Source organism: Histoplasma capsulatum (assembly GCF_000150115.1).
Source record: "Histoplasma capsulatum G186AR genomic scaffold supercont2.16, whole genome shotgun sequence".
Taxonomy (NCBI): Eukaryota; Fungi; Ascomycota; class Eurotiomycetes; order Onygenales; family Ajellomycetaceae; genus Histoplasma; species Histoplasma capsulatum.
The window spans coordinates 375,822-403,709 of record NW_025544816.1 but is presented as its reverse complement, the minus strand read 5'-3'; the positions used below and the strand labels follow the sequence as shown (position 1 = coordinate 403,709).

Here is a 27,888-nt window from a genome sequence, read left to right as displayed (position 1 = left end):
TTATTTCTCGGGCATAAACGCATTCCGCCCGAGCTTCAGGTTGCTTCGTTAACTCCAGGTTGGGACTTCGATTGCCCCAACCCAGACTGAGAATGACCGTTTCGTGATATCGGCATCATGCAGTCTGCAGAGGCTGTACAAATCGACCTGGGGAAAGCCCAGGTCGTGGATCGCGTGCCAAAGGTCATCAAGGAGATAAAATTCGGCGTCCTGTGAGTGAAACCTGAGCGAAAGAAAGAAACAAACATGGAAACTTAGGGATTAAAGATGGATCGGCCCCAATGAGAAACAATTGACTGATCACAAAAATGGTGTATTATTAAAGCTCGACCCAAGATATCGTGAGTCAAGCCGTCGTTGAGGTTTCTGATAGGAAGCTCTTCGATCTCGACAATGATCGCGCTGTCGCCCCCCACGGCCCGCTCGACGGGCGCATGGGAATATCGAGTAAATCGGGCACTTGCGACACCTGCGGCGGAGCACTACAGGTCTGCAGCGGACATTTCGGGCATGTAAAGCTGGTTCTTCCGGCTTTCCATGTGGGTTATTTTAAACGGGTTATTAGCATTCTGCAGGAGATTTGCAAGGTTGGTCTTCCTGCTACTCTTTTTTTTTTTTTTAAACATCGCTGACACAATTTGTTCCTTCTCTCTTCGCGCACTAGGAATGCTCACACATCCTCCTTCCCGAAACCGAGCGCAGAGCGTTTCTTAGAGAGTTAAGACGACCTGGTATAGATAACCTCAGGCGCATGCAGATTGCGAAGAAGATCAACGAGCGATGTCGAAAAACGCGGACCTGCTACAAATGCAACGCAGTCAACGGTGTGGTGAAGAAAGCCGGAACAAGCGCACTGAAAATCACTCATGAGAAATTCCGCGCCTTCAACGCGTCCGCGTCCGTGAAGAAGATTCCCCCGCCCAGCAAAGTCGTCTTCGACAAGTCATTCGAAGAAGCCAAGAAAAGCAATCCGGATATCGACAAACATTTCAAAAAGGCCCACGACGATCTACATCCACTGCGCGTGCTGAGACTGTTTCGGTCCGTTTCTAACGAAGACTGCGAGCTCCTTAGCCTGAATCCCGAGGAGGCTCGGCCAGAAGTGTTTCTCTGGCAATACGTTCCGGCTCCGCCTGTGTGCATTCGACCATCGGTTGGACAGGAGGCGGCTAGTACCGAGGATGACTTGACAGCAAAACTGGGAGATATCATCCAGAGCAATATCAATCTCAAAAATGCACTCATCAAGGGTGCGCCGGTACAGACCATTATCGAATGCTGGGACTATATGCAGCTGCAGCTCGCAGTGTATATCAACAGTGATGTGCCGGGTTTACAGAAGGCTGATTTTGGAAAGCCGATTCGGGGCTTCTGCCAACGACTCAAGGGGAAACAGGGGCGATTCCGTGGAAATCTTTCAGGCAAACGAGTGGATTTCTCTGGTAGAACCGTCATTTCTCCAGACCCGAATCTGCGTGTCAACGAGGTCGCTGTTCCTCAGCTTGTTGCCATGAACATGACTTATCCCGAGCAGGTGACAAGATATAATAAAGAAAAACTCCGCCAACGTATTCGAAATGGCACAAAGACTTGGCCGGGAGCAAATTACGTCTTAAAGAAAAGTCAGAATTTTAAAATGAACTTGAAATTCGGTAACCCCAACCTGGTTGCGAACGAGTTGGAGGAAGGGGATATTGTTGAGCGGCATATTGAAGATGGAGACATCGTTCTGTTCAACCGACAACCATCCCTCCACAAACTCAGTATTCTTTCCCATTTTGCCAAGGTTAGGCCTCACCGAACATTCCGTCTGAATGAGTGTGTATGTAACCCATACAATGCCGATTTTGATGGCGATGAGATGAATCTACATGTCCCTCAAACGGAAGAAGCGAGGGCCGAAGCGATGGAATTGATGGGAGTTAAAAATAATCTGGCTACACCAAAAAACGGCGAACCCATCATTTCCGCTATTCAGGATTTCATCACTGCTGCTTACTTGCTGAGTAGTAAAGATATTTTCTATGATCGCAAAACTTTCACACACATCTGCCTCTACATGCTTGAATCCGACACCCGTTTTGACCTTCCGCCGCCCTCAGTGCTAAAGCCCCAAATATTGTGGACAGGGAAACAAGTCTTCAACGTGTTGATGCGACCCAATAAGCAATCTCCGGTTTTAATTAATTTAGATGCAGCATGTCGAGAATTCAAAGCGCCGAAAGGAACTCCTCGTGACTTGGATGCTAACGATGGATGGCTTTGCATTCGTAACTCCGAAATCATGTGTGGTGTCATGGATAAGTCTACCATCGGATCCGGCAAAAAAGATTCGGTATTTTATGTTATGCTTCGAGATTTCGGCCCCGATGTCGCATCTGAGGGCATGAACCGGCTCTCAAGGCTGTCCGCTAGATGGCTCACCAACCTAGGTTTCTCGATCGGTATAACAGACGTATACCCTGGTGAAAAACTTTTAGAGGAGAAACACCATATAGTAGAACATGCTTATGCGCAGTGTGATGAAGTTATTCAACTATTTAAAAACGGGAAGCTTGAGAAGGCTCCAGGCTGCGACGAGCAGATGACAATGGAGAACGCGATATCCGGTTTACTCAGTAAAGTTCGACAGCAAGCCGGAGAGATCTGTATCGCGGAACTGAGTAGATGGAACTCTCCCCTGATCATGGCCACTTCAGGGTCCAAGGGTTCGGATATTAACGTCGCTCAGATGGTTGCCCTTGTCGGCCAACAAATTATAGGGAATCAACGGGTTCAGGACGGCTTTCAAGATCGAACGTTACCACATTTCCCCAAGCATGCTCGCCAACCTCCCGCGAAAGGTTTCGTGCGGAACAGTTTCTTTTCGGGATTGACACCAACGGAATTTCTTTTCCACGCCATTTCTGGAAGAGAAGGTCTCGTCGATACAGCAGTTAAGACTGCGGAGACTGGTTACATGTCCCGTAGGTTGATGAAATCTCTTGAAGACCTATCAACGCGATACGATGATACCGTAAGGAATTCGTCTTCAAATATTGTGCAGTTCCAATATGGTGACGATAAATTGGACCCTGTCGATATGGAGGGCCGAGCTAAACCAGTCCACTTTGATCGCACGTTTACCCATGCTGAGGTGACAACCTTTGATAACTCCGACAAAGGCCTTCTTCCGGATGAGATAATAACTTTGTGTCAAAACTTACTCGCTCCTGAGCGGGCCAAGCTTGCAAGATTTGACCTGTTAGGCAAGAAGTTAGAGTATAATGACAGAAGTGATCACGGCATAGATCAGCTGGAAAGCGCCAGAGATTTTCTCCAGTCCATTGAGGATTATGTATGTGCGAAAGCTGAAAAACTGAGGTCCATTGATAGCGGCACTAAACAGCGGGGAAAGGGCGTAATTCATACCGCAAAAGTGTCAACCAGAGCTCTCACTTCATTCATCACCGCCTGCTTAACCAAGTATAAGAGAGCCCAAGTTGAGCCAGGTCATGCAGTGGGTGCAGTCGGTGCACAGTCCATTGGAGAACCGGGGACGCAGATGACATTGAAAACTTTCCATTTCGCTGGTGTTGCTGGTATGAGCATAACTCAAGGTGTACCGCGTATCAAGGAGATTATCAATGCTTCCAAGGAAATCAGTACACCAGTTATCACCTGTGAGCTTGTCAATAAGCAGGACCTTCGCGCAGCGCAGATTGTAAAGGGCCGAGTGGAAAAGACCTTTGTCCGAGATATCATATATTATATCGAGGAAGATTGGACCGGCAATGAAGCGTACATCAATATTAAAATCGACTTTTCCACCATTCAAAACCTACAACTCGAACTAACCCTCCAAGATATCCTTATGGCCATTAAAAAACACAAACGATTCAAATCCGCAGATCTAAAATTTCGTTCCTTCGGCTCACACATTCACATTTTCGTCGATCAACAAACCACCCGAACCGCTCTCTCCAAAACTGAAGAAGCTGCTACCGGTGCTGACCCGTATATCCGCCTTAAACATCTCAAACGGCTCATTCCCAACATCCAGGTTATCGGCCATCCCCAATGTGCGCGAGCCATCATACGAACAGACGAAACAAACACCACCAACACCCTGCTTGTGGAAGGTTATGGTCTGCGCGACTGCATGACCACCGACGGTATCAACGGTCGCCACACACGCACAAACAACATCATGGAAACACGTGCCGTGCTCGGCATCGAAGCCGCGAGAACGACCATCGTCGACGAGATTGGCGAGGTTATGAAAGACATGGCCATTGACCCAAGACACATGCAGTTGCTTGCAGACGTCATGACGTACAAGGGTGAGGTGTTGGGGATTACACGGTTTGGCCTCGCCAAGATGCGCGATTCCGTCCTACAACTGGCTAGTTTTGAGAAGACAGCGGATCATCTGTTCGATGCGGGCGGGGCCGGGAGGACTGATCTTATCGAGGGAGTGTCGGAGTGTATTATTGTGGGGAAGAGTGTGTCCCTGGGCACAGGGGCGATGGAAGTAGTACGCGCCCTCAACTTTTATGAGGGCCAGATTGGACGGAGGAAGACGGCTTTTGAAGATGCGTGGGAGGAGATCTGTGAGGCCCGGGGCCGTAGTACCGGGGCAGTGGGCAAAGGGGTAGTCCCGAGGGTTATGAAGAAACGAAGGAAGGAAGCCGTATGAGAGGAAATGTAATATAAACCGCTTTTATGGTCCATTTATGAGTTCGCGACTCACAAACACCCACACACGAACCCACCCATTCAGCACCCCTAATGCACTTGGATGAAAGGTAATTGTGATCTGATTTATGTATGTATGTGTATGTTGTCTAATGCTTAGATGAAATAAACTAGAATAAAAAGGACCATCAGGTAGCGTGTTCCTTTCTCTTGGGTGTTTACCACGACTTTCCTGAATAGCTCGATCGAGTGTCCTCGCAGTAGAACCAACGACATATCGTGACGGTTTATAAATTATGAGTAGACTATTGGGAAACTTGTTTTAAGGCAAAAAAAAAAAAAAAAAAAAAAAAAAAAAAGGAAACAAAAACAAAAACAATTCTTCACGCATCCAAGTCCTCCAAACGATACAGGATTTCATCCAATGACTACTAACCTATCCATTCCATATTGCCACTAACCCAAAGGGAGACATCGTCCTCGACTTGATTCTGGAGGCAGATAGGGCGCGAGTTATACAGAAGGCGGATCTTTTGGGGAGAAAGCCTCGGAGGTCTTGTCACGTCTGGGATTTGGGTTAAAATATTTCTTCCGTTCTTCTTGGTTTCTAGACAGATCGTCGATCCTTCGTTGGATGCTCGAGAGTCGACTTTGGATTGCTGCAGATTTCACCTAATGTCAGTTGCTTGCCTCTCTCCAATCCCAACGTCCGGGTTGCTCAGGGAAAGGAGGAATTCAAACTTCGTGAGCTAGAAAGGTTAGAAATGGATTACTTACACTCCTCCTCAGGGCTAACTTTAGTAGATGTCCCTGCCGAAGTCGCATCTTGTGTGGCGTGAGATGGCTGTTCCGGAAGAGGATCTGGTCCATTTTTGACCTCTTTGTAAGTGTCTGTCGAAGCAGGCATGGGCGTTTGGGGATCCTGTCGCATGGTGCTCGAATGTGATTCAGTGTTGGATTCAGGCGTGGGTTCTTTATATTCCTCTAAAAGGCTCGAAAGGGGCGAGTCAATATCCACGTCTGTCTCTTCGGGCTTCGGCAAGGCAGCATGATATTCTTCCATTTCACCTTCTGACCCGTCTTCAAGGCTATCAGAAGATGGGTTATCGTCACCACTCTCTTGAGAATCTCGCTGGTTATTGTCGTCCCGAAAATCATGGGGTAAGGCGAAGAGAGCGAGTTGTTCAAGATGGCGTGCTAGGTGACGTTCGAGATGATGAAGATTCGGGATTGTCACTCCACATAAAGGGCAGTCAACAGCAGATAAGCTATCCACGGGCCCGGAGCTTTGCAAAGGGACGAAGTGGGAATCACTGTGTGGAAATCTTGCGGCTCGATGCGCTGTTTTCTCATGGTTGAACCAAGTGCGCCTCCGACTGTACGTTTGGTGAGGCGTTGGGCAGTCACGGAAAGTGCAGATGTATGGCTGCAGGTCATCAAAGATGTGCCGTGCCCAGGACAAAGGCCCACGGATGGATATCAGGTAATAACAATAAGGGCATTCAAACCCGTCAGGATAATGCTCTGCTTCCTCCGGAATCGGGGGAAGATGCAGTTTTGTATCGTCACCGACTGTTGATGCATAGGAAGTTTCCGACGGGGCGGGACCAGCGTCTGTCTCTCCAGCTGCAGTATGTAGGGCAGCAACCAGGCCATAATCGAAGGTTGTAGCCGTGGTCTCTGACAGTAGGGTTCTTTGTGCAGCTTCTGTGTGAGAGTCATCCTCAAACAAAGCTGCGGCAGTCGCATCAGCCCCATGATTAAGTTTTTCATGGTGCCGTTCACGACCCTTCAAATATTCCCGTCGTTTCGTTATGGCTTTACCCAGCCGCTGGACGAGCCAGCGTTCCGCATTAGGGAATTTCTGCTCGACATGCTGAATGTCAAATTGCGTGAAGTGGGAGAGGTCAACCTTGGTTTTTATCCGGTCGCGTTGGGCTGGATGGCGAATGACCATGGACAGTTTGTAAAGGCACTTGATAACGACCTGGATGTCCTCTAGCAGCTGGAACAGCTCTGCTGGCTGAGGGAGTTCCTCTTCAGACGGGATGGATTCATCGTCCAAATAGTCATCGTCGGACCATTCTTCGGTGTCTTCCTCCTCAACCGGCCTTTCTCCAGATACAATGGCGAGTACTAAGGTGAGGTATGATATTTAGCAGAGTTTTACTAGGCAAGCATTATTAACAAATGGAATTCAAGCAATTTGAAACATCATGATGTAGAAGGTCAAGATAAAAGTTTCAAGAGAAACCATGCTGACTTGATCCAAAATTTATATGAACTTTGAAGCTATTTCCACTCAAAGAATCTTGTTAAGGGACAAACCTTTAGATGTTACATTTCGAGGAACAGCAACCAAAACAATGAAAAAGCAGCATGAAACGACAAAATAAACAAGTAAACCTCACCTTCACTTAAGGATACCTCTAAGACGTCAAGAAGCGAAGCAACCTGGCCTCTGACATGGGAAGCGTCCCGGAGGCGATAGTCCAGCGACGACCTTCCGCTCTTATGTGCTCCTATATTGCCCGTCCACACTCGCAGGCGGCCATGTTCATCTTGCAAAACTGGCAGAAACTTCTCTAGTGAAGAGGCATATTGCTCGAACAAAGTCGGGATACCCGTTGATTCATCGTCGCCGCCATAATAGAACGTGAGCGGATCGTGCTGTGCTGCGATTATCTTGTCGCATCTGGAGCAGGCCCTTTCGAACAAATACAGACAAGCGATGAGTCTGCTGGACAGCGTGGAGGACATGCTAAGATCGCATTCAACCCCGCAGTCCTCTGCCACATACTTTGAAACAGTGAGCCTCGGAAATCGCTGACTACCTCAGGATGTGATAAGAAATTTACCGCCATTACATGGCGCGGTTGAATTAGAATCATTACCGGAAGCTCTTCGGCCAACGCAGAAAATTGCTCAGCGTCGCATATATGTAGCGGCAGGAGAGAAACGCCGGCTAACTCAGATGCAAAGAGACCCAATCATGCCCTGTCTTGCGGGAAAACGGGCCGTTTGGGCGACAAGCTGGCAAGGCTGGGCGCTAAATGCAGCGCTCCCAGTTGACTGAACCCGTTTGAACAAAAAAGGCTTCCTCAAGGCTTCCTTGTAAGGTTGATCGCAAAGGGCTCAGCCACATTTGTTAAATAAAAAGATATGTTGAGGGTTCCCCCGTCGTTATATTCATAGATGAAAATGTCATTTTCACCTCTTTTCCCGAGTTCGTTTATCCTCCTTAGGTGATTCGCAGAACGGCGCTACTTACAACGAGATTCCCCTGGTGCTCGGGTTCTGACAAGCTGTTTACTCGGGGGAACAACCAAATTGCGTGCATGGTCCCAAAAAATGAGCGGTTTTGAGATTGCTGGTATCGTTCTCGGGGCGTTTCCCCTCATCATCCATCTTGCTGATGGATACATGAATGGCGTGCACACAATCCAGGGATGGGCTAGACATCAGCGTCAGTTGATGCACCTAAAACAGCTATTGGAGACTGAGCAGACTCGGTTTCTCAACACATGCGATAGTCTATTTCGTGCATGCACAAATGCCTCGACGTCCGAGATAGAAACGCTGCTTGCTGGTGTTGATCCCGCAGGTGCAGAATGGGCGAAACATCAAGAATCACTGCGGGGAATGCTTGGCCGCTCATACGATCCCTACATTGAGACCATCGCTGATATGAATAATGCGCTAGAGGAGATGAAAGAGATTCTCAATCGATATAAGGTGAGGGATATATTTCGCTCTTATCTCTGGCCTTAGTTGGCGTGCACCATAGGAAGTGTTATTAGAGGTTGGTAGTTTTCAAGGTCATATTTGTTCAAATCTTCATTTGATCTTGCAGAACTCTGTCGACCACCCATCGGAATCAGAGAGATTCGCTAATAGCAGGAAAGGAAAGTCCAGGTTCAAAATATAGACGCCCTCGCCGACTCGCCTTCACACTCTCACGGCACAAACGTGAAGAGCTACTAGATCGCATCAGCAAGAACAATAACATGCTGGCGGCTTTATTCGAGCAACGACAACGATTAGAAGTTCACAAGAGACGAACGACATCTTCAGGCTACGGACGGATACGTCAACACTGTATCAATCTATACGACGTCTTAAGCCAAGCCTGGGGATGCTGCTGTAAGGATGACCATATTGCAAATTTACATTTGCCAACGCTTATGGCCAACCAACTGGCATTGCCGTCCGATATAAAACTCCAAATGATATTCCAGGCCATGGAAGACCAAAACAATGTTACCACAAAATGGCAATGGCAACAGGCATATATACAGCAACTAGTAGTCCAGGAACCAAAGTTACCCAAGAGACCTGTCTCGACATCATGCATGTCCTCAACGAAACCCAGTAAGAAATTGTACGTGACAAGCACACCAAAATTCTAGATGTCGGATATATTTCTAACGCCCTCTAACCTTAGAGCTTGGCTAAAGCCGAAAAAGAAAGTGGCGTTTACATTGCCCGCACGAGCGGAATCACCGTCAGCGCCAACTTCTTCATCTTCGTCACTCTCGAGAGCAACAACCCTAGCTTCACCAGTAGTCGAAGGCAAACCACCTTCACCGCCCTTAAACCCCATCAACGACCCATCAGGGCTTGCAAAGATATCAGATCTGTGCGCTACATTCTCCGGCTCAGCTTCGCAAAAATCTCCGAGCTCCGATCGTGAGTTCTGTATTGGGTATCTCCAGGACCAATGCAGCGGACTACACGGGCTCCACCTAGTTCCATCCAATACTGACTGGGAAGTTATATCGCTTCGTGATGCCATTCAGATTTATCTCTCGAGCACATCCACTTCGCAGAAAATAAAACTAGACAGCCATGTTCCGTCACCCGATCCGCAGCTCAAACCTTGGACGCGCAAAGAACGGTTCAAATTAGCCGTTGCCGTTTCGACGAGTGTTCTGCAATTCGATGACACTCCCTGGCTCAAGCAATCCTGGGGTACCGACGACATTCATTTTCTCGTCAATCCTTCCTCATCAATGCCAGAACAGGCATATCTATCAACAGTCTTCTCACAATCCAGTAAGGCGCCAAAGAAACAGCAGAATCGCACAAAGTTTCCACCTTTGATCCGCAATAAAGCACTCTTCGCCCTCGGCATCGTGCTAATCGAACTGGCGTTTGGAAGGCCCTTGAGCCGTTTGAGGACAGACAAGGACGTCGAGGACAGTGGCGGAATGCAAGAGCTTGTTGATACTTTTACAATCAAACGTCTGTTGGAAGGTGTCGAGGATGAAGCTGGATATGATTACAGTGAAGCCGTCCGCCGTTGCATCGAATGTCCATTTGACGGCAAAGAAGCAAGGTTCTCAAATGACGCCTTCCAGGAAGCAGTGCACAACTGGATCATAGAGCCGCTGAAAGTAAGCTTAAAGAACTTCTGCGGGCCAACCAATGCGGCCAGCTATTAACACCTCTCATCTTTCGCAAATATCATAACGCCGAGTATATTCCTCGGGAGAAAGCGAATGGAGTGAGCATTCACCACGGACGCGAAATATGAAAGAAGAGCCTGTTTAAAGTAATCGAGTTAAATTGCCTGCTGAGCAATCGCACACCATCAGCAAAGAATGGTGGCTAGTTGTTTGTTCTCCTTCAGCGATGCTGAGAGACGAACTAGTGGAGTAATGAATTAGGGTAACGCTAACTATCCGCTGCCTCGGCTCATTGCCTTGAGGCGCTATATACAGTTCAGCTTGAATTACGGATAGCTAGATAGTACTTTTCATTGAAGAAAGTGCTGGAAATGCGAATGGCCTGTTCGATTGCTTCTATCGGCGAAGATACCAAATAAACTAGCGAACTGAGTCCGATATGTAAACCCAGAAGAAATTCAATCATCCGTTCGTTGAAACTTGAAATCAATCATCTTGCTTTCGGCATCTGGTCGGCTTATCCGAACTTAGGCGGGGATAACTCTAAGACCATGTGCAATAGTGTATAGTAGCTACGATGTCTGTCTATAAAATCCAATTTTCTCGGCCCCATCGAGTCCGTTTCATATCTCTCTCGCGCTTCTATACAAAGCTACACTCTCCGCGATAACATATCCTTCCTGTAATAATACTCGAACATCGAATAGACAACTATGACCCACCTTGTCCAGTGCTAACTACTATTTAGTAGTAGATACGCTTCATCATGGCTGCCGACTTGCCATCATTCACATACTTCAACGTCACCATTCCACAGGAATATGTCGCCCACATCGAAACCAACAGGCCGAAGAAGATGAACGCCTATTTTGAGCCGTATACCTCTCCTCCCTCTTCTCCCCCTCTCCCAGATCCAACCTGAATTAACCCCAAACCCGACCCAGCATGTGGCAGGAACTCCGCACAATCCTAGACACCCTCTCCGTCTCGCCCTCCATTCGCTCGATCATCTTCACCGGCGCAGGCCCCGCCTTCACCGCCGGCCTAGATGTAAAAGCCGCCTCGGAGAGCCTCAGTGCTCCGGGCAAAACCTCCTCTGACCCAGCTCGCACCGCCGCCAAACTCCGCCGCTACATCGCCGACTTCCAAGACTGCGTCACCGCCCTCGAACGCTGCGAGAAGCCTGTCATCATAGTCCTGCACGGCATCTCGTACGGGCTCGCCGTGGACCTGGCTTGCGCCGCAGATGTGCGTCTGTGCTCGGCAGACTCCCAGATCTGCGTGAAGGAGGTGGATATCGGCCTCGCGGCGGACATAGGGACGCTGTCACGGCTGGGCAAGATTGTCGGGTCGTTCGGGTGGGTCAAGGAGGTATGTATGTCGGCGCGGATATTTGGAGCAGAGGAGGCGAGGCGGGTGGGGTTTGTGAATGCGGTGTCCGAGACAAAGGAGGCGGCTGTCCAGGCTGGGTTGGAGATGGCGGCTGCGATGGCGGCGAAGAGCCCAGTGGCAGTGCAAGGGACGAAGGAGGTGTTGAATTGGTCGCGGGATCATAGCGTGCAGGATGGTGAGTACTAGTATATATATATATATATATGCTCTCTCGTTCTGCGACCCGTTGCTTGCTGTAGAAACATATGCTGGCATGGAAATTGAAATCTCTAACAACAAGTATTCTTCAACCAGGCCTCCGATACACAGGTGTTTGGAACGGCGCCGCACTCCAGACAACTGATATCCAGCGCGCTCTTCTCTCCGGAATTGAAAGGCGAAGGCCGACTTTTGAGAAGCTGTGAGAGTGAAGTCGGGTTCACTCGCGGAAATGTCTACGAATTTTTTTTTTTTTTCCCAATTTATATAAATAGGCAGACACACACACACACACACATATATATATATATACCCTAACTGCCCGGGTCGGACCAATTTATTTACTGCTGACAGTGCATACAAACGGACAGCAACTTGGTAAATACTTCGTCCTGATTCTCAGTTCGGTCGCGTGGACACATGTACGAACACTCAATGCAGTCTTTTGACTCACATATAACTATGTATATAGTCATGTCCGAATATTGTTAGATAATAATAGGACTCCAAATCCAGAGGCCGTATGTTCGATTTAATTAACTTCTGCATCCACGAATATGTGGCTCAACGCATGGTTCCTAAAGCAAATATATGTCGGGCCAATAGCTCACATTGATGACCACATAGATACTATTACTTGTGGAGTGGCTGGTAAAAAGCACTGGGTCGGAATGAGAGCGGGATGGCACGCGGAAAATAAAGGATAATCATTTCAATCATTTCGATATGGATGGAATTAGTAGATGCAAATGACTAGCTATGGTTCCAATTTCCTGTGCGCCGGAGGAATGCCAAAGTAGAAAATAGAGAAAAAGAAAAGAAGAACAAAATAAAATAAATAAACAAATAAATAAATAAATAAATAAAAAATGCAAATTCTTTTAGAAGCCCAACTCGGAAATCTCAACATGATTTGACACATGTGTTGAGATATGAAAGAACACTCAACGGAGATTCAAAAAAAAATCATCAGAAGATAAAGTAAGATAAAAACTCCAGACAACTCATAATAGAAGAAAATCCACTTGACTCTCAAAAAAGATCTCTCATTCGAACCCTCAAATCCAATCCCAACTTCAACTTCACCCCCCAGTTTACCCCCGCGCCTCCGCCGCACCCTCCAACTCCTCCAACGCCGTCCGCACACATCCCCTCTTCCCAACCTTATTATAATAGACTATCAAGGATGGAAAGCGCATCTCGTCCAGATGGCCGACCTCGCGAATGATATCGCGCACGACGGGCCACAGCGCACAGTCCTCGATGCCAAAGAGCTGGCCAGCGAGATACGGCTTGCGACGCAGCATGGCCTCGAACACATCCATCTTCTGTAGTACGCCGTGCGGGGTCTTTAGTTTCTGGAACCGGCGCCAGGAGCGGAGGAGATCGTCTGTCTCGTGCAGTGTGGACGCGAGGGTCGGTTGTTGTGGTTGTGCTCGCTGCTGCCGCCGCTGATGCGGGATTGAACTTGGACCTTTGGATTGTGCTTGCGGTTGTGACTGTAGCTGCGATGATCGCTCATGATCAATGAGTCCCTTCTGCTTCGCGACGTGCAGGAGTATGCAATCGTCGCCCGTGAAGCATGTGGAACCGTCCACGTCCATGTACACGGGGCGAGGCTCTAGATTCCCACTCTTGTGCGGGAGGGAGAGCGTGCCCTTCAGCGCAGCGGGGAAGTCATCGATGGCGACTATGTCATACCGCACGCCATACTCCGCAAAGCAGATCTGGACACGGAGATCTGCGACATCGTCGCCGCTCAGTCTCAATTTGCCAGCGGAGGTTGTGACGAAGTTGACTACGTTGAAGCCTTGGCCATAATTGGCCTCCCAGTTGAAGTCGGATTGTTGGTTTTCTTGACCAAAGGCTCTGATCATCTGTGTTGTTTCGGTGCAGTCGCCGTGGATGACCTGGCCCGCTGTTTGTTTAGTCTTGGATATGGCGCCCTGGCCCCAGATGGTGTCTGATTCTGGATGGATGAAGGTACCGATGTGGCGAAACGTAAGGGAGATGCGCTGACCGCCATAAGCGAGCTCTTCAGGTGACTTTTCCGACTCTGGTCGTTTATCGGCACGGATGGCGTGCAGCCAGCGCATGTTTGTTTTCTCACCGAGAATGAACAGAGAATTATGTGGCAGTGGGATTCTCTGAGTTTGGCGTCCCGTCGAGCTTTCTTTGGGAGTTTCTTCATCGCCGCCATCTGCCGCATCCGATGTATCCCCAGTTGACGCAGCAGCTTTCGCAGCTAATGATTTAGTTCGTAAGGTCATTGTCCTCTGCGCACCAAAGCTGACGTTGCAGATATATGAACCCCGGACAATATCCAATGTTTTGTCGGAATGCTCAGATATCCTATCCTGACCATCCCGATACAGCTGGATTAGAACATGGTTTAGGGGGTGGCCAATATGTTTCTCAACGACATGGCGCACGTTATTCACGATTTTGGAGAAAGGGAAGAGCGGCGGGGACTCGTCTGCTGGGTGACGGTAGATAGGTACGGAATTGTCTGGCTGAACTGCGCCCTGGACGGCAACTAACCGTGGGACTTGTCCTGACAAATGATACATCTTTTGCCAGTTGACCTCCTCGCGTAGCAGCTGGAAAGACTTGGGAGGTAGAGCTAGATCGTAGATAATTCGGGAGTCGCCCTCCCCAATACTATCATCAGGGCCGAGGTCGGTTTGATTGTGTTTGCTCTTCCTAGAACGGCGGGTTCCACTGGTCGCGCCACACGGTTGCTGCATGTCCACCGATTGTCTCTGGGATTGTGTCCTCTCGGCTTGGCTTGTGTCATCTCGTGAAACTGTGCGTCGAGGTTTCCTCATCCGCGCGCGATTAGATTTACCCTTGAGGTCACTAGAGGGAGTGGTGGCGGTAGCGGAAGCAGACGTCAGTGGCGCTTCCCGTGGTTGCGGTGCGGCACTACGTAGAGATGGTCCCAGCAAATCATCGGCGAGCTCGTCGCCTTCAGGCTCCTGATCCTCAACATCAAGAGGCGCATCATCTGATTTTTGCGGGGAGGGTTGTTTAGGCGGCGATTTGACAGCGAGAACACCCATATCATCCTCGATTCCAACGGGAGTGGAGGCAGCCGATTGCTCAGGCCACTCCGAGCTGGGGACAGCGGCTTCCTCCCAGTCCTGTTCCTCCGCCAGCTCCTTGCTTGTAATGCCGTTTGCGCCCATCATATCCGCCATGCGTCTCATAGCTTCTTCGTGGCGGGCAAAGCTGCGGAATCCAAGACAGTCTTCGACTAGGATAACGTCCAGGCCATGGGAAACAGCATCCAAGGCAGTAGCGTAGACAGAAACGTTCGACAACGAGCCGCAGATGTAGAGTTCTCTGACAAACTGGGTGCGGAAGGAGAGCAGCAAGCTTTCTGATTGGAATGCCGAGTAGTCAGACTTCACGAGAATGGTATCTCTTTCGTGGTCGATGGCTGAGAGGATAGGCGCGGGGAACTGGCAACCGACAGTCTTCTGCAGGCAGCAGCGCCGCGGCCCATCACCCTTAGGCAATACGGACAAAAACGCCTCGGGATCATCTGAGTAGACAGAGAATTGTTCTCGGCGCGATTCTCCACCACTGATACGCTTCTGTCTTCGCTGGGAGGAGTTGGGCCGCCCGCTTCCATCCTTAGCCCCACCATTGGAGCTGGAATTCGTATTGCCTGTATTCTCGCTGCGGTGACGCGCACTGTGACTGCTCAGATGGCTGCGAATGTTCGCGCCCTTGTCCTTGTCATTGGCGCTCTTGCTGGTAGTATTATCATTATCATTATCATTATCATTATCATCATTATTATTATTCCCCGAAGCAAGCAGCTTGTCGACGACGATCACCTCCCCGCCACTCTCGGGGCTGAAGATAGGGCGGCGGTGCTCGAACTGAGTCTGCACCCAGACAACCTCACCAGTCTCACGGAAGCGCTGGGCTAGCGCAGCGACTGTATCGAGGAATTCGGGCACATTGCGCACAAACAGGGCTCCATCAGGCTTGACGAAGTCGTTCTGGAGGTCAAGGATCAACAGCGCTTTTCGGCAGGGTACATTGGGGAGACTCTGGGACAGAAGATTGGCTGGAAACATGCTGCAGAGTCTTCTTGCGTGGTGATGCGGGGGAGTAATGAATAGTATTACTGGGGTTATGTTCGTTCTCTGACTCTCTCTCTCTCTGTTTTTGTGTCCGGGACGGCAGGGCGTCAACTCGTAGTCATGGTTGGTGAGTCGCCCAGGTAGGTGTCGCTATATCATAAGGAGCAATATCTTGGGGCGGTGGTTGACGGTATTTATATTCCCGGATGGATGGATGAGTAGGAGGATTATGTTGTGTATAATCGAGCGAGGATAGCGAGCTGCACGACGACGAGGATGGAGCCTGCGAAGAAGCAGCCCTGAGAAGCGGGCAAGACAGAGAGATAAAACCACAACCAGGCCTACGGGATGAAGAGATGGATAGGTAAAATAATAAAATACGTAAAATAGCACCGACCAGGCTATTTATTTATTATCAACAGTTTCCCCCTGCTGCGGCGGCGGTTGTAGCCCTGCGAAAAAAAAAAATAATAATCCGTTCTGGCTATTGCGAAGACCACGCAACACAGGTCCCACGGATTTGGACCTGTCGGATTTTATTCAGTCTCTCACACTTTTTCCTTCTGCTTCTCTTCATTTCCCCCCGGTGCTAATGCTGGGACGAAAGGGGCCTTGGTTAGCGTGTCCATTGTGGTGGGATTGGGAGCAGCAACTCTCAAGGACTCATGAACAAATCGGTACGGTCGAGCCAGCAAAGAAAATATCCTCGCGGGCGGATGCTTTGTGGTTTGCTTTCCCCACTGACGACATCAAAGATCAGCAGAACTTAGAAGAATCAACATCAAAGATCTAACGAGCCTGGAAGCGCTGAGACTCGGTGTGCAGCGGGGGGACAGCCAGGCCAGCGCCAGCGAACTCTAACAGGCTTTGGCTTTGGCGAACTGACCCAGCGCCGGGGGAGGCGAGGGGCCTGGGGATGGGTAATGGGAAATGGTTAAATGGGTAAGTTGAACCTTAGACAAAACCATTCGTTTGTAAGAGGCTAACTTGAACGATTATTCTACGCGAAACTCAATAATCATCAACAAAAACAATCTGTACGGAGTATCTGGACTGCATATGCTGCGCAGCACGCACTCCACCGACTCAAAATTGAAGGGCCTTTGACCCCCGGCTTCCTGCAGGATCCCCGGGCGAGATCACAATGGCTTGGGGGCTAAAGCGAATGCTGATATCCAACCGGACGAGCCAGACCTTTTGCCCGCTGCGGACAGGCCTTCGCTGAGGAGAGCGGTAGTGGCGGCAGTGGCGGCAGCATCCGTCAGGATTCAGGCTGTCTGAAGAATCAGTGTCACTATGTAGTACTCCGTACTACATACTAGTAGGTTACTCTATAAAATATGTCACTGCACATATGCAGCACCTGTAGATCAGATCGTCTGCCTCTCCCCCGATGTTACACGGAGTACGATGTACGTACTAAGCCCAGCCTATGAAGACTCACAATCCATGTTTCTTTTTTCCTCCTTATCTCCACGTACTTTGAGAAACTTGAAGTCACAGGCAGAGGCAATCCTGGACTAAGTTTGTCCATGCAGCCCACGGCCGCCTTCAACTGCTGAGGACTGAGAGGAATGAACAATGGCATGGCTTGATCCCCCCCACCCGCCACCTCGTACGCGGTCTACATATTCGCAGAAATCAAATCACGTCAGCGGAGGAAATGTTGTTATTATTCTCACCGCCGCCGCCATCAATAACGAGTAGCTAACTTGTGAGTAACAGATATGTCGTTATAGATAAGGCGTTCCACAGAAAAGTCAACTTTGGATCACTAAAACTCCAACAAAAATCTGCTGACTAACCAGCATGTGTCATCGCCGACATCGGGGGAAGCTGCCCAGGCGGTGAGCCCAATGCGGCAAATATGGTCGGCAGAATACCAGAATTCCCCGATTCGGAAGCTTCTTGACTCCGAGTCAAACCTCAGCTTTTGTTTTTTTTTTCTCTTTCGCCAGCTGCAAAACAAAAAGGAGACAGAGAAACCATCCGGAATCCTTCAATCCAATCCCATTTCTCCCACTTCTGCCGTTTCAACCCTCTCCTCTCCCGTTCTCTCCTCGATTGCCTCGATTGTCTCCATTGTCTCAATTGCTTCACAACTCTCTCCCGCCCGAAATGTCCGCCAGACCCGTTGCTAAGGCTCTCCGTGGCCCTGCCACCCGATCCCTATCCTCTGCCTCCAGCATCTCTCGCCGTTCGTTTGTCTCCGCTGCTGTCTCCTCCTCCTCCCGTCCCGCTGCCGCTGCTGCTGTCAGATCTGCTCTCTGGACTGCTCCCTCGGCCCAACAGACCCGGGGAGTCAAGACCATTGACTTTGCTGGCACCAAGGAGACTGTCTACGGTGTGTTTTCCATTCTCCTGTCAATTGCGCGTGGAAAGATCTATAGCGGGCTGTAACGGCTGTAACAACTCTGTATGTACGATTCATGCTGATGGCATCTTACTAGAACGTGCGGATTGGCCCCGCGAAAAACTCCTTGTACGTCCCAACTACCGGTAGCTGAAGTACTCCTAGAGGCGGTTGGTTACCTTTCTAACCAGTATCCAGGAATACTTCAAAAATGACACCCTAGCCCTCATTGGCTACGGCTCCCAGGGCCACGGCCAGGGCCTCAACCTGCGAGACAATGGCCTCAACGTGATCGTCGGCGTGCGAAAGGACGGTGCTTCGTGGAAGGAGGCTGTCGCTGACGGCTGGGTGCCGGGCAAAAACTTGTTCGATGTCACTGATGCCATCAAACGCGGCACTATCGTCATGAACCTCCTCAGCGATGCCGCCCAGAGCGAGACGTGGCCCACCATCAAGCCCCTGATCACTAAGGGAAAGGTATACAAACATATCTATTGGCTCAACTATTTATTACTCTTTTATTTCTCTGTTGCACTGTTTCTCTTTGGACCCCATTCTAACCGATCATCCAGACCCTCTACTTCTCCCACGGCTTCTCCCCCGTCTTCAAGGACCTCACCAAGGTCGATGTCCCCAAAGACGTGGACGTCATCCTTGTCGCCCCCAAGGGCTCAGGCCGCACTGTCCGTTCACTCTTCCGCGAGGGCCGTGGCATTAACTCTTCCATCGCCGTCTTCCAAGACGTCACCGGCAAAGCCGAGGAGAAGGCAATAGCCCTTGGCGTTGCCGTCGGCAGCGGCTATCTGTACAAGACTACCTTCGAAAAGGAAGTCTACTCAGATCTCTACGGCGAGCGTGGGTGCCTCATGGGCGGTATCCACGGCATGTTCCTCGCCCAGTACGAGGTCCTGCGCGAGCGTGGCCACAGCCCCAGCGAGGCTTTCAACGAGACCGTTGAAGAGGCGACGCAGAGCTTGTACCCGCTCATCGGCGCCAATGGCATGGACTGGATGTATGCAGCGTGTTCGACGACGGCACGCCGCGGTGCCATTGACTGGAGCAGCAAGTTCAAGGACACCCTGAAGCCCGTGTTCAACGAGCTGTATGACAGCGTCAAAGATGGGCGGGAGACAAAACGCAGCCTGGAGTATAACTCGCAACCGGACTATCGGGAGAAGTACGAGAACGAGATGCAGGAGATTCGGGATTTGGAGATCTGGCGAGCTGGAAAGGCCGTCCGGTTAGTGCTTTTGTTTTCGTACTTTATTCTCACGCTTGACAGTCGCTAATCTATTTTACAGTTCCCTCCGCCCGGAGAACCAGAAATAAACAAACGAAAGGGTGTGTTGTAAAAAATCTTATGGATAGATGTGTGTCTTTTGTTTATCTGGGCAACGATAAAAAACTATGGTGTATTTCTGTCATGTCTTCTGGATTGCATTTCAAATGTGTTTTGATACTTGGGGTAAACAAGACTGAGACCTCACAAGATTGCTTCACGCATCCGCCAATTCGTCTTTTTTCTTTTTCCTTTTCCTTTTCCGCTTTAAAATCAATAACATTCTAATCTTCCCACTACGCTTCATATGTCTGGTTATTCGCGACCTTCTCGCGTTTCTATTTGCCACTCTCTGTATTCCATTCTTATCATGCTCGATGTATGTTTCCCTTAGATCACTCGTGTCTTTGTTTACTCTGACTGTGCTGATGGTGGGAGGCCTACAAGTGCAAACCCTCGACTGTTAGATGGCCCATAATTCGCGGGGCGTATAGTATTGTAGTCAGTTAGTATATCACTTGAGCCAGTGATTGATGTCCATGTTGTAAAAATTTACGCCCTCCTCGTATTCATCATTCTTGAGAGATTTGTGTATATCTATCTGTTAACCTTACCCTCCCCTCAATTCTAACCCAATTACCTCACTCCAACACCAGAAAACTGTTGAAAATACAAATCACCAAGTCAACCATGACCGATCCAAGCCACTGGCTCCCCCTTACCACCTCTAACGTCATTGCCGCCCATGCCCGGATAAAGCCCGACATCCACGAAACCCCAATCCTAACCAGTAAGACCCTCAACCGCATCGCATCCACACCACAGTCACCCGAAGCGCTCGCTGGCACGCCGTTCGAGGGCCAGCCGCCCGCGCAGCCGAAAATAAATTTCTTCTTCAAATGCGAGAATCTGCAGCGGATAGGCGCCTTTAAGGCGCGCGGGGCGTTCCATGCGCTACTGCGGGCTGTGCAGGTTTTGGGGGAGGAGGAGGTGAGGCGGCGCGGGGTGGTTACGCATAGTTCTGGTACTTTACTTTTGTCCTATATACATCGTTTGGATTTCTACTCCGCAATTGAGAAATCGCAGGGCGTTTCCTTCAACATGCATACTACACACACCTCTTCAGCACAACCAGAAACTAACCAAGCTCCCCCAATCCACAAACAGGAAACCACGCGCAGGCGCTCGCCCTCGCCGCATCCACCCTCTCCGTCCCCGCCTACATCGTCATGCCCTCCATCTCCACCCCGTCCAAGATCGAGGGCACCCGCGCCCACGGCGCAAAGGTGATCTTCTCTGGCTCCACCAGCCATGAGCGCGAAGCCGTCGTCGCCACCGTCATCGCCGAGACGGGCGCCATTCTCATCCCGCCCTATGACCACCCCGACGTAGTCCTGGGCCAGGGCACGGTAGCCCTAGAGCTCGAGAAGCAGGTGCGGGAGCTGGTAGAGAACGGCGGCGCGGGGCTGAGCGTGCATGGCGGTAGGAGTGACACGACGACAAACGAGGGCGCGAGGAACGGCAGGCCCGGCGTTCTGGACGCGGTGATCACGCCGCTTGGCGGCGCGGGGCTCACAGCCGGCGTGGCGACGTACTACGCTGAGCGGACGCCGAAGACGCTTGTGTTCGGGGCGGAGCCGTCGTTCCAGGGCGGCGACGACTGCCGGCGCGGGCTGGCAGCGGGGGCGCGGATCACGAGCGTGAAGACGCTGACGATCGCGGACGGGCTGCGCACGCCGGTTGGGGAGGTGGGGTGGGGGGTTGTTTCGGACAGGGAGAAGGTGCGGGGCGTGTATGCGGTGGGCGAGGGGCAGATTCGGGATGCGATGCGGCTTGTGTTGGAGAGGGTGAAGGTTGTGGTTGAGCCGTCGGCGGTGGTGGGGTTGGCGGTTTGTCTTTACGATGAGGGGTTTCGGCGCATGGTGGTGGAGGAGTGTGCGAGGCAGGGCAAGGAGGGGTGGGATGTTGGGGTTGTGTTTTCGGGGGGGAATACGACTGTGGAGAGAATCGGGGAGTTGTTTATGGACGGGAAAGAGAAGGAGGGATAGGTGTGGCGGGGTGAAATGTGCTGTACGTAGGTATTTTCTATTTCTAGAGTGAGCTTCATAGTCATATATTATGGTTCGTGGTGTATATACAAGTTATTCGATTTAATAAAAGCGCGTTCTACCCCTCCATATCCCCATTCCCATCTTCGTCTTCATCAATCCATCTAATTCCTCCTCCGCCCGTGAGCGAAAAACCAAACAGTCTCTCTACCATCGCCTCCCTCTCCCCATCTCTCTCCCCATCCCTCTCCCTACCCAATCCATGCCCATCCACCCACCCTACAACTCTCCCTTTTTTCACAACTCTCTGCCTCTCCCGCGCCTCCCGCTTAGCTTCCTCCAGAGTCAAAAAGGGCGCAAACGGGTGTACTACATCCCGCTGCACAATAACTCTACACGTAGGGAACGAGGCCCACGGTCTGGGTAGGTGTGGCCGAATGGAAGGCCGCTGGGATGTGTACAGCGGGGTGCAAGTTGTTGATGCAGGGAGCACATGAGAGGTGCTGTAGGATGTGCGCGGCTTAGCCCGCAGTAACCCCCACGTGGTGAAAACGAGCGGACAGGAGAAAGTATGCTGTAGGGAGCGGAGGGCGTGGATGATTTGGTGTGGGAGCGGAGATTGGACGGTGGCCGTACTTGTCTCCGTATCATTGTGGTCCTGGTTCTGATTCTGGACCTGGGCCCACCGCGCCCTCTCCTCGCGCACGCCAGGAATGTTAAGAACTTCCATCTCCCGTCTATCCTGCCAGTAAAATGCGCTGGCACTATCGAGCAGGATGGAATGGAGTGGACGGGAATGCGAGGCATGTTTATGTATCCCCTCCCCTTCCCCCTTAACCGTGCCCGTGCCACGAAGCAGATAGTGTTCTATACTCTGTATCGTAGCCAAGAGAGACGTAGAGGATTGCGGGCGAAATATATGAACGTGGGAAAGAGCGGTGTGCAGCAATTGATCAATATCGTCATCTCCATCTCCATCTCCATTCCCACCTTCGTAATGGCTTCCAGTCACAGGCAACGATACCCCCTGCTCCGCCGCCCTCTCCAGCACAATCCCCTTCGCAACCTCACGCAGTCTTACGGCATCGAACCGGAAATCGGTATCGAGATATACGATGGCGCTATTACGGCCGGGAAGAGCGACATTGCGGTATGTATCTGGTAGGACAGCGACGGCGGTGATGTAGTAGAGCAGATGGGTCTTGCCGTCTGCGGAGGACGGGGAGGTGATTTCGAGAACGGGCTGGCGGGGTGTGTATGTGGTGGATGTATGTGATAAGGGGTGGGAGATGCGGAGTATGTCGTCGAGGGGCTTTATACCCAGAGGTGCATATTGGGGAGACGTCGGTGGAGGGGAATGGAGGTGGTGCAGCGTGTGGAGGAACTGTGGTATATCAATCAGCATGTTATATCATAACATATATATATATATATATATATCGCTGTCGGATAGTTACCTCCGCCAAATTCTCTTCCTTCACCTCGCTCAGCAACCGCTCCGCATGAGCTCGGATTTGATCACCGCCAGCGTCCACATTCATACTGACACTCATCGTCGTTCATGCTTCGGCACCCCTCCACCAAGCAACCAGCTCACTCGCATTCCATTGTTCCATGTGATGCACGCGCGAGCAATGCCCCTGATGTGTGTAGTGCTATACACTCGGTGTGGTTGGGAGTTATTCAGAGAAGAATGTTGAATATTTTGGTTTATGTAAAGATGGCAAAGCGTCAACTCCTCGTGGAGGTTTCTCCGAACTCCGCAAATTGCTAGTATTCTTTATTCTTATCACCTCCAACCAACAACTCTTACAACAACTTCAACTAACTAACTATTTCGCCTTTCAACAACGCATCTTACTCTCCAATCGGATACCTCATCCCAAACAACCCTCTCGATCTATCCCGCCAATTCATTCCGCAATGTCCTCCCTAACCCAGCCCTTCCCCACCTCCGCCCTCCCCACTGCCGTCCAGACAACCACAAAGAACTTCCAAGAAACCGCCCGAAAACCACCTGCGGTGAATCTCTCCCAATGCGCTCTGATGGAGATGGTGCAATACTCGTGTAATCCGCCGGAAAAGGGCCCGCCACAGGGAGCGGCTGGCAGTGTGATTGAGTGCGAGAGTGTGGTTCGATTGTTTCGGAGGTGCAAATGATACATACGTCCCATACACTCGTATAGTATATCTATCAGGATTGGACTGATTTCTGTTTTGTGGCAGGTGTGCGGGTGGGCTTACGGTTGAGACTACGACGTGGGAGAGGATAGGGAAGGGGAAGAAAAAGGAAGCAGGCGAGGGAAAGAAATGAAGGCCCTAAAATTACTGCAGCAAGGAAGAGATTACGAATAAATGTGATATGATATACTCGACGACGCCATTAGGGCATGCAAGATCTCCTAAATATCTGCTATGTCCGCTCCTAAAAGCCAAAGCCAATCCCAACTGGAACACCGTGCATCGCATATGAACAATCGACAAAACAATCCGTGGATGAAAGCAGCCGCACCGAAACAAAAAAATGAAGTCCACTTAAACCCTTTGCTGAACTAACGTCCCTCTGGCCCCTTTATCGTTATTACTATGGACCATGCGCTGATCCGTCTTGCGCACATCCGCCCTAGTCTGCTTCCGCCAATAGACTTTGTCACAATTCACAATCGGACTCAGCTCGAGCTTCCCATTGTCAGGAATCTTCAACGATGATGGCAACGCTAAACCTGCATCACCCGCTGCCCTTCCCCCGCCGCCAACGCCCACAACCCCCCTAACAGTCTTTTCAAACATACTCTCCATATTCTCCAGCCGACGCCCCCACAATCTCTTTCCGCCCCCGCCCTCGCCCTCGCCCTCGCCATGGCCATCCCCATTCGCATCCGCGCCATCTCGAACGACCAATCCCTCCCTTCCGGCCCTTGCCAACTTCCTCAACGCCTCCTCCCCTAAGCGGCCTTCCTCCGTAGCCTTCTCTCGAATCTTCCTCGGGTCCGTCTCTCTGGCCGTAAACACCGGCGTCGCCCGGTAAGTATGCCTGCCGGGGAAATTGGGGAAGTGTTTGGGGATATGCACATTCAGCTGGCGGTGCGCAGTGCCGCTGAGTTCTGGGCCGAGGAAGGGGAGGTCTACGGCTGCAGTGGGGGAAGAGGGGGGTGGGGAGGGGAGGGAGGGTATTTGTTGGTGTTGCTGTCGAAGCGAGGGTATTAGGTATTCGTGCAGCGCGTCGAGATGGATATTTGTATTGCGGAGGGCGTGTTCGAAATCGGGAGGGATAGGTTGCATGCGACGGCAGGAGGACATGGACTGGCGGGTGTAGGAGAGAATGTGGAGGATGTCTGGGTCCTTACGTCAATATATCGTACTCTACCTATTTACAAGCTGCGTATAAATGCAAAATATCAAATACAAAAAATACATACACTCCTCAACTGCACTTCTAAAGCTATCCAGTGCAACGGGGTCGGCATGGGTAAAGCCGCAGTCCCGCAGGAGGATGCCAATGGACAGTTTGAGCAAGGTATCAACAGTGCTCGGATCCGTGAAAGCGGAATCGGGCAGGAGATCTGGTCTCATGCGTGTCTGGAGCCGGTGGTGGTGGCGGTATCCACGACGTTGTCGTTTTGTAGCAAGATGGTCTGTGGATTCTGCATCTAAGGGGGAGGAGGGTCGTTTTGTGGGCGAGGAGGCCGAAGCGGTTGGAGGAGGAGGGATACTCATATTGGAGGGTGCAGTTGGCGACAAGATGAGGTCGGGGGCGTTTGAAGCTGGACGGTGCGGTGCGGAGAGAGCGTCGGAAGAGAGATCAAATCAAATATTTCTTGACATCAGAGGTGCTGTTCCTTCACGCGGTAGTACACTACATGATGGGCTCGCGTTGTTCTTGATTGCAGCTGGCCGTATTCTGTGGAACAATAAATTATAGGAGCTGGTAGAGTATGTCACGTGATTATAACAGCGCAGGTTGGGGTTGTCAAGGTAGTCACTCCGACTCACTCTCATTGAAAACCAGAAGAGGACGACGGCTCGATGGCTCACCGGCAGGCTTTGGCAGCGCATACCCAGGAACCTCCCGTACTGAAGAATGGAATAAAGCGTTACAGTCTTTCAGGCGCCTAGTTGCTTTTTTATCTACTCATCTGATATGCAAATCCCTATAGAAGATCCTCCCACCTGATCAAGAGCTAAAGATCACCACTAGTTATTCCGCATTGTCCCCCGATAGATAGTAAATACTAAGTTGAGCGCCGCATTGTCTGAATGTAATAGAAACAAAGTAGCCAGGGCAAAACAAAAACGATTAGCCTCTCTTTTCTCTGACATGTAAGTCGCCCTACATCAATGTTTAAACCCCAAGAACCTGGTGGGTATCTGTCTTCATGATTCCAGAGAATGCTCAGGTGCAGTAACTCTTGCACTTGCAGGTTGATATTGGAAAATCACCTCATCGCTCGTGGTGTCACTACAGCATATCTCAAGGCCCACCGTCCTTTGCAGCTAATCTAAGGGGACCGAGTATGATAACTAAGAGGTACGTGTGAAGAAGGTACACCATGAGCAAGGGGGTCTCCTCCAGATGATCAAACAAATTCTATTCTGATGCTCGTTTGATGGACGGGTGTTAATGATGATGTTGGTGAGCCAGGAATATATATATATATATGCCTTTCACCATTTACAGAGCAACAATCCACCAGGTATACTGGTGCCCAGAGTGCCCAGATGATGGCCCAGAGTTAGTTTAGCTATCAGCTGGTATAGGAATCTGTGCCATATATATATTAAATTGCCCAGAGACATCAAAACTCTTCTATGAAATGAAAATATCCTATCTGTAGAGATATTCTAAAATGTCAGGCTAGCTGTATTAATAATAAACACCCCACGTGATTATCGGCGCCGTGTTGATCCGCCGCATCTCCAACATTCCAACATCAGTCCACTCTGGTGTCGCCTTCGATCCACAAACGCCTTTGCAGCAAACTGCCACAGCTATATCAGCTCCCTGTCTATCGCACTCCAACTGCAATACTCATTAGCCTGCTAGGGCCTCACTCGCACTCTACCCTTTCATCCCACCCAATTGCGGAGCAATGTCCGCCATCCAGCCCATCACGGGTGTAAGTTTCCTCGCAAATTTCCAATTCAATTCGCATTTGCCGGAACAATCTGGCTCTCCTCGCTCTCAACTGGACTGTTATGCTAATTGGCATATATATAGATGCTCCGTCGGGGCCTTGTGCTGGATCTCAGCACTGCGTTCGGTAGGTTTTGATTCTCGATTTGATCACTTTTCCGGAGCAGGAAGTTTTCCACGCGTTCCCCGGAGCGGGAGTGGGATTCTCTAAATGGATACTATATATATACGATCGCCATTCCTACCCCGATATCAATTCTCACCGAAATACATTCACCTACCCCCTCAAATCACCACCCTCATCAAAAAACATCGGCTAATCCCTCCGTCCAATATAGGCCTCGGAACCACTTTCGGCTACCTATTCTGGTACGGTAAGTACCAATATGTGCCCGCATTTTCCTCGTGTGATGGACAATGTATCTGACTCGTGCCTAAAAACAAGGCTACCACCTCCCCCGCGTCCGGGCCCGTGACCGCCTCTACGCCCGCCTCGAAACTGAGCGTGCCCAAGGCCTTCTGAATTAGAAGTCGACGGTGACAACCACGCCAACAAAATACAAAAGAAGGCTGGGGAGGGGAAGACAAGATAGGATAAAGGAAATAATAACAACAAACGGAATCTCTGCTTAAGCCTAATCCACCCTCTACCTTAAATTCCAATTCCAATTCCAATTCCAACCGTAGCGCGAATCGAATCGGAGGCGTGGATAAACGGGGTACTCCCGCATCTTGCATGTGCATGTACATTGTATATATAACTATGAAATCCGAATTGAAAAGCTTTTCCCTCTACTCTAATCCTCTCTATGTGTTCGTGGTATCTCTATCTTGACAGAACAGAACTGGATATGGAGCTCGTTCTTCTTTCATTCTCCAATAACATAGGAGATGGGGTGGCTCTTGCTTGTTTTCCGTTTGCCCCTTCCTTTGCTTCCTTCTTCTCCAGCTTTTTGCTTTTAATCTGGTTCAATCTCCTCTTTGTTGGTTGTTGGATGTTTGCTGTGTGATATGTTGCAATCTGTATATATACGGTCATATCAGAAAGGAAATAAATTAAAATTAAAAAAAAATAAAATAAAAAAATATCATGAGATTTCAGTTTATTATCATGTCAATGTTCATTACACAAAACTGCTCAATCTGCTGGCTGTCCTCGTTTGCTAGTTCAAGGCAGAGATTAGATGTTTCCGTTGGTATATAACATTGCGCAACAGAACCAGGTATGGTTCGGGGTATCTACGACATGTGTGGGGTGTATGCATTACTAGTAGACAGAATCTCCCTCCCTAACCTGAAGAG

The 27,888-nt window shown here is 50.2% G+C and overlaps 12 protein-coding genes across 12 annotated transcripts; 7 read left to right on the top strand and 5 right to left on the bottom strand.

Moving 5' to 3' along the window:
• Positions 1–117: 117 nt before the first annotated feature.
• Positions 118–4,678, top strand: HCBG_08598 (DNA-directed RNA polymerase III largest subunit; the record flags this gene model as incomplete). The annotated part of the gene is made up of 3 exons (XM_045435647.1): positions 118–212; positions 326–587; positions 665–4,678. 3 exons carry the CDS (start codon positions 118–120, stop codon positions 4,676–4,678), a joined length of 4,371 nt encoding a protein of 1,456 aa, XP_045283747.1.
• A 430-nt stretch (positions 4,679–5,108) lies between these two features.
• On the bottom strand, positions 5,109–7,437 carry HCBG_08597 (uncharacterized protein; the record flags this gene model as incomplete). Its single annotated transcript, XM_045435646.1, has 3 exons — positions 5,109–5,326; positions 5,455–6,813; positions 7,089–7,437. 3 exons carry the CDS (start codon positions 7,435–7,437, stop codon positions 5,109–5,111), a joined length of 1,926 nt encoding a protein of 641 aa, XP_045283746.1.
• A 591-nt stretch (positions 7,438–8,028) lies between these two features.
• On the top strand, positions 8,029–10,121 carry HCBG_08596 (uncharacterized protein; the record flags this gene model as incomplete). The annotated part of the gene is made up of 3 exons (XM_045435645.1): positions 8,029–8,412; positions 8,583–9,058; positions 9,524–10,121. 3 exons carry the CDS (start codon positions 8,029–8,031, stop codon positions 10,119–10,121), a joined length of 1,458 nt encoding a protein of 485 aa, XP_045283745.1.
• Positions 10,122–10,851: 730 nt separating this feature from the next.
• HCBG_08595 (enoyl-CoA hydratase/isomerase) lies at positions 10,852–11,881 on the top strand (the record flags this gene model as incomplete). Its single annotated transcript, XM_045435644.1, has 3 exons — positions 10,852–10,961; positions 11,030–11,652; positions 11,772–11,881. The coding sequence occupies 3 exons, from the start codon at positions 10,852–10,854 to the stop codon at positions 11,879–11,881; spliced, it is 843 nt and encodes a 280-aa protein (XP_045283744.1).
• An 888-nt stretch (positions 11,882–12,769) lies between these two features.
• Positions 12,770–15,766, bottom strand: HCBG_08594 (isochorismatase family; the record flags this gene model as incomplete). The annotated part of the gene is made up of 1 exon (XM_045435643.1): positions 12,770–15,766. One exon carries the CDS (start codon positions 15,764–15,766, stop codon positions 12,770–12,772), a length of 2,997 nt encoding a protein of 998 aa, XP_045283743.1.
• Positions 15,767–16,561: 795 nt separating this feature from the next.
• Positions 16,562–17,360, bottom strand: HCBG_08593 (uncharacterized protein; the record flags this gene model as incomplete). Its single annotated transcript, XM_045435642.1, has 3 exons — positions 16,562–16,682; positions 16,881–17,066; positions 17,254–17,360. The coding sequence occupies 3 exons, from the start codon at positions 17,358–17,360 to the stop codon at positions 16,562–16,564; spliced, it is 414 nt and encodes a 137-aa protein (XP_045283742.1).
• A 449-nt stretch (positions 17,361–17,809) lies between these two features.
• HCBG_08592 (ketol-acid reductoisomerase) lies at positions 17,810–19,943 on the top strand (the record flags this gene model as incomplete). Its single annotated transcript, XM_045435641.1, has 5 exons — positions 17,810–18,116; positions 18,223–18,254; positions 18,324–18,602; positions 18,698–19,365; positions 19,427–19,943. 5 exons carry the CDS (start codon positions 17,891–17,893, stop codon positions 19,452–19,454), a joined length of 1,233 nt encoding a protein of 410 aa, XP_045283741.1.
• A 151-nt stretch (positions 19,944–20,094) lies between these two features.
• On the top strand, positions 20,095–21,452 carry HCBG_08591 (serine racemase; the record flags this gene model as incomplete). The annotated part of the gene is made up of 2 exons (XM_045435640.1): positions 20,095–20,428; positions 20,572–21,452. The coding sequence occupies 2 exons, from the start codon at positions 20,095–20,097 to the stop codon at positions 21,450–21,452; spliced, it is 1,215 nt and encodes a 404-aa protein (XP_045283740.1).
• Positions 21,453–21,570: 118 nt separating this feature from the next.
• On the bottom strand, positions 21,571–23,005 carry HCBG_08590 (uncharacterized protein; the record flags this gene model as incomplete). Its single annotated transcript, XM_045435639.1, has 2 exons — positions 21,571–22,836; positions 22,910–23,005. The coding sequence occupies 2 exons, from the start codon at positions 23,003–23,005 to the stop codon at positions 21,571–21,573; spliced, it is 1,362 nt and encodes a 453-aa protein (XP_045283739.1).
• A 370-nt stretch (positions 23,006–23,375) lies between these two features.
• Positions 23,376–23,725, top strand: HCBG_08589 (uncharacterized protein; the record flags this gene model as incomplete). The annotated part of the gene is made up of 2 exons (XM_045435638.1): positions 23,376–23,580; positions 23,679–23,725. 2 exons carry the CDS (start codon positions 23,376–23,378, stop codon positions 23,723–23,725), a joined length of 252 nt encoding a protein of 83 aa, XP_045283738.1.
• A 262-nt stretch (positions 23,726–23,987) lies between these two features.
• On the bottom strand, positions 23,988–25,169 carry HCBG_08588 (bromodomain associated protein; the record flags this gene model as incomplete). The annotated part of the gene is made up of 2 exons (XM_045435637.1): positions 23,988–24,787; positions 24,872–25,169. 2 exons carry the CDS (start codon positions 25,167–25,169, stop codon positions 23,988–23,990), a joined length of 1,098 nt encoding a protein of 365 aa, XP_045283737.1.
• Positions 25,170–26,424: 1,255 nt separating this feature from the next.
• On the top strand, positions 26,425–27,650 carry HCBG_08587 (cytochrome c oxidase subunit VIIa; the record flags this gene model as incomplete). Its single annotated transcript, XM_045435636.1, has 4 exons — positions 26,425–26,569; positions 26,671–26,713; positions 26,925–26,960; positions 27,032–27,650. The coding sequence occupies 4 exons, from the start codon at positions 26,543–26,545 to the stop codon at positions 27,112–27,114; spliced, it is 189 nt and encodes a 62-aa protein (XP_045283736.1).
• Between the last annotated feature and the right edge of the window lie 238 nt (positions 27,651–27,888).